Genomic DNA, 7,904 nt, shown 5'->3' with positions numbered 1-7,904 from the left:
TGGACAGCGGAGAAAGTAGATATAATGGTCTATATCTGCCAATGGATAAGCTTTTAGAATATTACCATGTAAAGTTATATTCTCCAAACATTATCTACCTTTTAGATAATATATTAACTAACAACCTTTCAGTGTTAATTTCATGTAACGATACACCCAGTTACAATATTAATACAATTTTCATTTTACCCTCTTAAGTTAACTTGTCTTAAGGGAAGTCTTCCTCTGCACGTACAGTGTACGTCACCTAACGAAAGGCACCACTCACAACTGAAGCAGTGTGAAGTGGACTTGTACTGGAACAGTACAAGTCGTAGTGCCCCGTTACACATATATAACAATAGATTGATCTTCGACCTGGACAATACGTTTCTTAAATTTTATAGTTCGATATTATTAACTATCGTATTATTCTAATATAATTTTAAGCTCCGATGTTTTTTCACTGATTAAAAAGAGCCCAAACGTTTCTAGCTTTTATGTTATCAATCATCAACCTGCGCCATCACGTTTCCCACAGTCATCCAAATCCGGACGAAGCTTGTAAAAAGGAAATCATTTATAACGAGTTCAACAAATCGCACGAATTCGGCCAATTGCAAAACTAGCATTTAGTTTGCTGGTGGGAAGGCCTCAATAAGCAGAGGTAGGAACTCAGCTGTTGCAATTTTGTACACGGGATGATTAACTACACCTAGAAGCGCAGCGGCAAATATGCTGTGGGAGACAACACCAACACTCTGTGATGACGTGTTCGAAAAGATAAAATTTAAGAACTTTGTTGCACGAATTTTTATCTCAGCGTCAGTCTCACGATGATCAGAGGTCCACCATGGGTCCGCATCAGATTTAATTTTGCTGAAGTCCAAGTGAGGGTACTCGAGTCGCTTTTCAGAGATGCTGCGACGCTGGTCGCAAGTGCTCACACCCAGTATCTCCCGTGCTAACTCTACCACTGTGCTTTTGATGTTTTGTTGATTTTGGTACGCAACGGAGTAAGTATGAAGTGTACGCTCTAGCGGAGACACCAGCACATTGTCGAGATGTAAGCCCATAGAAATCTCACCGTCGAGCATTTTCGACGCTTTTCCTGCTTGTATGACCCCGGTTTTTGTCAAGGGCGAATCCAAATACTCTGGCAGCTTAGAGTAGTAGCCGTCCCACGCGAACATGCCATACTTGTTAGTAGCGACGTTGTGGATACCTTCACCATGACGCAGAAATACCAGAAGCTTCACATTTCTGCCTTCAAGTCGTCCCGCGGCAACTTCAGCATGCACATCATGCCACGTGTATCCATCCTGCAGCCCCATGTGAGGAGGGTAAGACGCTGGGGGAGACTGGCTAGGATCCCGTTGACTAAAATATTTAGGAATGTAGCGATACCGAGATGACGTAGGATGCTGGCCACTAGCTTTGCATATCACGAAAAGAAGCGCACCGAGGATTACCGCCAACATTTTAGCGTTACGAGTTAAGCGAGATCCGAGAGACTGACGGAAAATTCAGATGTGAGGAGGAAAGGCTTCCAAACAGCAGAAATTTGTAGGACCTGGTACTGCGCTGATAGATGGGTTGTGGCAAATCAATCGCCGTTTTTATCACTTACTAACCATATCGAATTGTCGCGGATTTGCCGTTTTGCAATGTTAGGGTACCGCTCTTTGAAGCGAGCAATTACTGCTACTTCAATGTTCTTCTGCATCTGCGGGAAGCCAGCCTTAAAGTTATCATTGCGACATGTCTGTGAGTAGTATTATGTGTGGCAGACTAGCCGGGAAAAATCCTTCTCCGAAAGATATGCACTTGCTCTGATCTGCATCAGCGAAAAGCAAAAGCACCACAAAGTGTGTACGAGGCGTTTTTCTAAGAATCTTTGCAATCTACTCGAAATTGAGCAAATCAAGTCTCAAAAACAACATTTTGCAATCACTTTTTCCATCTTTTTCATGTACTTGATGATCGTATGAGCAATGCAAGGCTACAAAAAGGGTATGCGTTCGCAGGCAATCCTTGTGCAAGGGGCTTCAGTAACCAAGTCTTTACTTGTTCATAAAAATTAATCAAGTACACTCGAACAATTTTCTTGGTAGGAACAAATACGTAGCAACGGTCAAGATATATTCTGTACACCTGAGCGAAACTGACCACTGCATTTTAGCACCACCCACTCTTAAGAAATTGATCTTAAGAAATTGAGGTCTTACGGAATTTATTGAAATATTCTGCGTTGTCACTTTTATCAAACAAAATATTGCACTGTAGGTTAGAGCAGCTAAAATTATTAAAAAATGATCCGTAGCATAGAGCGGTATTGTTGAAGGTGGAGCATCAGGCGACGCCCCAGCAAAATGGAATGGCTGAACGAATGAATAGGACACTGACGGAACGTGCAAGGTCGATGCTAAATCACATGCAAGTGGAAAAGAAGTGGTGGGCTGAAGCTATAAATACAGCTGTATATGTGACCAACCGGGTCACGTGCGCTTCATCCCCGACGAAGACTCCAATTGAGATGTGTTTTGGCTTGAAGCCAGACATGTCACACATGCGCGTTTTTGGTGCTCAAGGTTACGCACACATTGACAAAGCAAAACGTGCTTAATTGGACAAGAAGGCATTTCGGTGCATGTTTCTTGGTTATTCACACGAAGTGAAGGGTTATCGTGTCTGGAATTATAATTCAGAAAAACTTGAAGTCACAAGGTCAGTGACATTTCAAGAACAGCCACGGACGAAGTATGTACAAGTTGTTGATGACGCACCAGTATCAACTCGTCAGCACGCAAAAATAAATGGCGAAGGAGACGATGATATCAGGGTTCAATCACCAATTTCTTCGAATCACGATGAAATTGAACCTATGGAGGTTGATCAGACTAACGGTGATCAAATAGTCTCGCCTCCTCAAGAATTAACGTCGTTGGGTACACGTCTAGAGAATGGACATGAAGATGATATTGCTTTCGATATCGATGACGTGTACATGGAGCCAGCTAATTGAGGATGATATTCAGGCCATTGTGCCCAGGGAGGGATGGACTAATCTCGATGACAGTCTAGAGACACATTCATCTCGTGTTAGTGGACACAATAACCCTCTCGCAATATCTCCTCCAAGTACAGACTCACAAGCTTTGGTTCCGGTCGGGATGTCAGATGCTATTGTTTCGTCACGAGGAGATGAACCTGTAGAACGTGCCTCAAAACGATATCGTATTGAATATGATCAAGCTAATGCGGCATTTGAAACCCCATCAACGTACCAAGATGCTGTGAAGTCTCCACAAAGTATGATGTGGAAAGAAGCGATAGAAGCCGAACTGAAGGCACTAGATAGCAAAAAGACGTGGAGTCCCGTGGACAATTTGTTAAACAAGAAGGTAATTGGAACTAAGTGGGTGTTCGCCATCAAGCGAAATGAAAATGGTGATGTTGAGCGATATAAGGCTCGGCTTGTGGCATTAGGTTATCGTCAGACCTATGGAATTGATTACTGGCAACATACCGCGAAACACACGAATTGAATTCATGTTCGCAACCGGAGAATACGTGTCGTGATGGCTATATTCCAATATGATGTCGATACAGCATTTATCAATGGTGTTCTCGAAGAAGAGGTGTTTCTTAATACACCCGAGGGCGTTAAAATGAAATCGAGTCAAGTGCTGAAGCTAAATCGAAGCCTGTATGGACTTAAACAAGCTGCTGCAACATGGTTTAAGACTATTTCAGGCGTTTTCAAGAGCATGGGATTTGTGGCGTGCGTTTCGGATCCGTGTGTATTTGTTCGTCGATTTGACAATTTTTCATGGACTTACGTGACGTTATATGTCGATGACATGCTCATTGGTGGCATTTCGTACGACTCAATTAAGCAAGTTGCTGATGAATTGTCTACTAAATTTCAGCTCAAGAGACTGGGTAAAGTGCGATTTGTTCTGGGCATCGAAGTTGACTACAAGATGGAGGAGAAACGACTCAAGATCTGTCAAAGCGCGTGGATAGCAAGAATGGTTGAAAAATTCAATCAAGATAATGCTAGGCCGGTGTATAATCCGGGTATGGAAGACCAGAACATGATAAGTGTGAAGTGATGGACCCAAAAATGAAAAATCGTCCGTATCGTTCATTGGTGGGTTCACTTCTCTACGTGGCAACCGGCACAAGACCCGATATTGCATTCGCGGTGTGTCAATTGAGTCGACACTTAGAAAAACCAAGTGAAGAACATTGGAATGCAGCTATCCGAGTGCTGCGTTATTTAAAGTCAACCGCTATGGATGGAATCTGCTATCGGAGCAAGTCACGCGAACTGCAGTTGAGTGCATTTAGTGACGCTGATTGGGGCAGTAACAAGGACAAATGACGCTCAACATCAGGTGTGATGGTGATGGTCAACGGATCACCCGTGATTTTTTTTCAAGTCAAAAATGCAAAACAGTGTGTCGCTAAGCACTGCCGAAGCCGAATATGTGGCTTTATCATTGTGTATACAAGAAGTATTGTGGACTAAATCGCTATTGCTGGAGATGAAGGTCAAGATTAATGGTCCAGTAATGGTGTACGAGGACAATCAAAGTGTGATTGCTATCGCGAAAAATGAAGGATATCAAAGTCGTGCGAAGCACATTGATATACGCTATCATTTTGTCCGTGATCAAGTCAAAAACAAGGTAATACAGCTGGAGTATATTAAAACCAAGTTACAGCTCGCTGATTTCCTGACCAAGACAATTTCGACAACGAAGTTTCAATTTCTCGTGGCCAAGACCAATATTAGAAACTTCTCGTCGAGGAGGAGTGTTGAAGGTGGAACATCAGGCGACGGTTCGTTGTCGTGCTGATGTGGCGGTTACTGTCGTGAATGACACAAGAAGAAGAGCAAGCGAAGCTGTTACATTTAAGTACGTAACATGTATGAGGGTTTTATAAGAACGAATTTACTTTTCCATTTTCCCTACACGAAGACATTCTTACGCAGTGTGTTGTCATACCCCAACAGGTATCACATGACAGTAAAACATTATACAAATCTACCCAGATTGAGCACCGTGCCTTCCTCAATTGTAGCCACTATCACTGCATAAAGCAAGGGCTAAGTTTAGCTTTCAACATAATCTTTGATATGCGGGATAGTTCCTGACAATCCGCAAGTTTTTTAAGAAGTTCAGCAAACATTAAATTTGTTAGGATTTAGCCAGGGCACAAGCTTAAAGACGAACATTGTGACATAATAAATTATGAAAATTGCTAAATTCACACCCTTTTTCGTTAAATTGACACCTTTTTTTATTTTGAGTTTGAAGTGCGAGGGAGGCGGCTGGGGCTAATTATAGCGTAATACGTTGTCTTAATGTATGCAGGAGTTATTGGTCGCATGATTATTCTTAAGGGTGACATGGGGGGTAACAACACCATTGCTGAGGTAAAGTCGGATAGCCATCATACCAATACTAATCACTTTGCGCTTACTGTAACGGGTGTATCGTTACATGAAATTAACACTTAAAGGTTGTTAATTAATATATAATCTAAGAGGTAGATAATATTTGGAGAATATTACTATACATGGTAATATTCTAAAGGCTTATCCAATGGTAGATATAGACCATTATATCTACTTTCTTCGCGGTTCAGTCAGCGCTGGACGCGCGCAAAGAGAAAGACAGATAAGACTTTTAGTACATATTTTGTAAAAGTTTATAATTAAGTTAGTTTTAAGTAGGTAGACAAGAAGAACTTAATTATATTGATACAGTTTTTAATTAACCCTCTTTAAAGCAAGTGTTTTAAAGAAAAGACTTCTTCTGCACGTACTAGTGTACGTGAAGTGACGTGAGGCACCACTCGCACTGAGGCAGTGCGAAGTGGACTTGTACTAGAGCAGTACAGGTCTGCAGTAGCCCGTTACACCTGGTAGCACTTTGTAGTCCGTCCAAGGACCACAGTTCCAATCATCTAACATGAACATGTTAGATGAAATGAAAATACGCATCACGTTTCGCGTGATAGCTACTCCTTTCTAAGTGACATAGAAAGGAGTGCGGTCGAACGAATGAGTTCGAGCGTAGGGAACGATGCCATCTTGGCCATGCTGTCCGATTTCGGACAGAGATGCCCTCCATTCAGCCATCGCCAAGTCCATACAACATGAACTTGACGAGGCGAAGGAGAAGGTAGCCTTGCTTAATCAGCAAGACTCTCAACACGCAGAAGTTGAGGTTGATGAGGTATCCCTCATCACCTGGTGCAGAGGCACATAATGATTGTGTGTCTGGAGCAACTTTAGTCAAGGGATACACAAATTCTCTTGAGGTTGCTGGATCAGTAGGGCGTTGCGCCCCTACTGACCCCGACCGCTTTTTGGCGGTCCGCCTCGGTGTTGCGATTTCGCAACAACGTCGGACCCGCGACCGTTGCCCTTTTTGTCATTCGGTCCATAATGCAATCGCTTATTGTTCGAAAAACGAGGATTCTCGCTTTCAACATAAGAGAGGTCCATCGGTTCTGGACCTCCTAGCTCGTGTCGTCTTGGAGGACGATACGATGACGAAATAGCTTGAGCCTGTCTCAAGCTAAAATCCTCCTGTTCCGCAACGGATATTGCTTCTTCAAGCGTTTCCAGTTCCAAGCGGAACAGGTGGGTCTTCATCTGTAACACCTTGTATGAACACCGTAATCAACGTGTTTTTATGAACTGGTTTGTTTGTGATACAACTCGCTAAGAGTCGTATGTGCTGGGCATAAGCGTGAACATCACACTTGCCTTGCTTGAGTTTTAGAAGCTCTGATCGAGCTCTGAACTTAGCCCTAGGCGGTTCAAACGTCTGTTTGAGCCGGGCTTTAAAAGCATCTAGCGACCCAAAGACATATGGGTCGCGCAAATTTAAGACCCAATGCCCAAGTTTTGGCACGACCTGTTAAATTTGACTGAGCAAATGCGACTTGCATTTACTCGTCGACGATGTGCCGAGCCCTTATGGCATCGTCCAACTCGACAAACCATCTTAAGAGTGAGTCTTTTTCGACACCCCGATACTTAGAGATGTCAATCTTTAAGGTTTCGTGTGCGTCATCCCTGGTACAGGGGTCTGTCCTTGAAGTTGAAAGTGACAAATGATTTGTCACTCAGAGCCCTAGTGGACTGCGGAGCGTCGAATAACTTTATCCGTCGCCAGTCGCTAAAAGGTCGTAGGCTCAAAATATGTTGAGCTCGAAATCCCTCCAGCGAGGATGACGGTGCGTCTAGCGACAGGCGCATCGATAACAGTAATCGAACGCGTAGTAAAATTTCACTACACGTTAAAAGATCTACAGTACGATGATGATTTCATCGTACTGGATTTTGGATGACAAATTTGATGTCATCCTATGTTTACCTTGGCTCAGAAAAATATGAGCCAAGAATCAGCTGGTAGCATCGATCCGTAAGGATGCCACTTGTTCATCAGATGGCCATCCGTTGAACGTCTTGGAGCGTCCACAACCGTGTGGATGTACTACGAGTGAGTGCGATGGCCTCACTTGTGGTACGGTCGTTAGTACGACTGCACAAAATCACAGTGTGATTACCAATCACCCTGTGGAGTCAGCTGCCGACGGCTGTTCGAATGCACAGGCAGCGCCGAAAGTCCACCACTCGAATAAGTCGAGTGGATTGAGACATGAATGTACGCCTAGCGGGCGACATTTTATAAAGATACCGTTGTTCAAAATGGACAACACGATGATCCTAGGTCGAGAAGAGAGTCGACCGTAGAGGACCCGACTGTGATAGCGCAATCACAGTCGGAAAACGTTGAGGGAATAAGTCCCCAAGTACTTGAGGATACATCTTCGCAAATAGTTAATGCTGAAGTGACTAGACTTCAGCATCCCGAGGGATTGATACCTCGGCAGCC

General features: G+C 43.4%; 1 protein-coding gene across 1 annotated transcript; it reads right to left on the bottom strand.

Moving 5' to 3' along the window:
* Window positions 1-611: 611 nt before the first annotated feature.
* CCR75_000817 (uncharacterized protein) lies at window positions 612-1,460 on the bottom strand (the record flags this gene model as incomplete). Its single annotated transcript, XM_067958923.1, has 1 exon — window positions 612-1,460. One exon carries the CDS (start codon window positions 1,458-1,460, stop codon window positions 612-614), a length of 849 nt encoding a protein of 282 aa, XP_067817774.1.
* Between the last annotated feature and the right edge of the window lie 6,444 nt (window positions 1,461-7,904).

The sequence above is a fragment of the Bremia lactucae genome, linkage group LG18, assembly GCF_004359215.1.
Source record: "Bremia lactucae strain SF5 linkage group LG18, whole genome shotgun sequence".
NCBI lineage: Eukaryota > Oomycota > Peronosporomycetes > Peronosporales > Peronosporaceae > Bremia > Bremia lactucae.
Note: the sequence above shows the minus strand (reverse complement) of the source record. Positions and strands in the feature narration are given on the sequence as shown.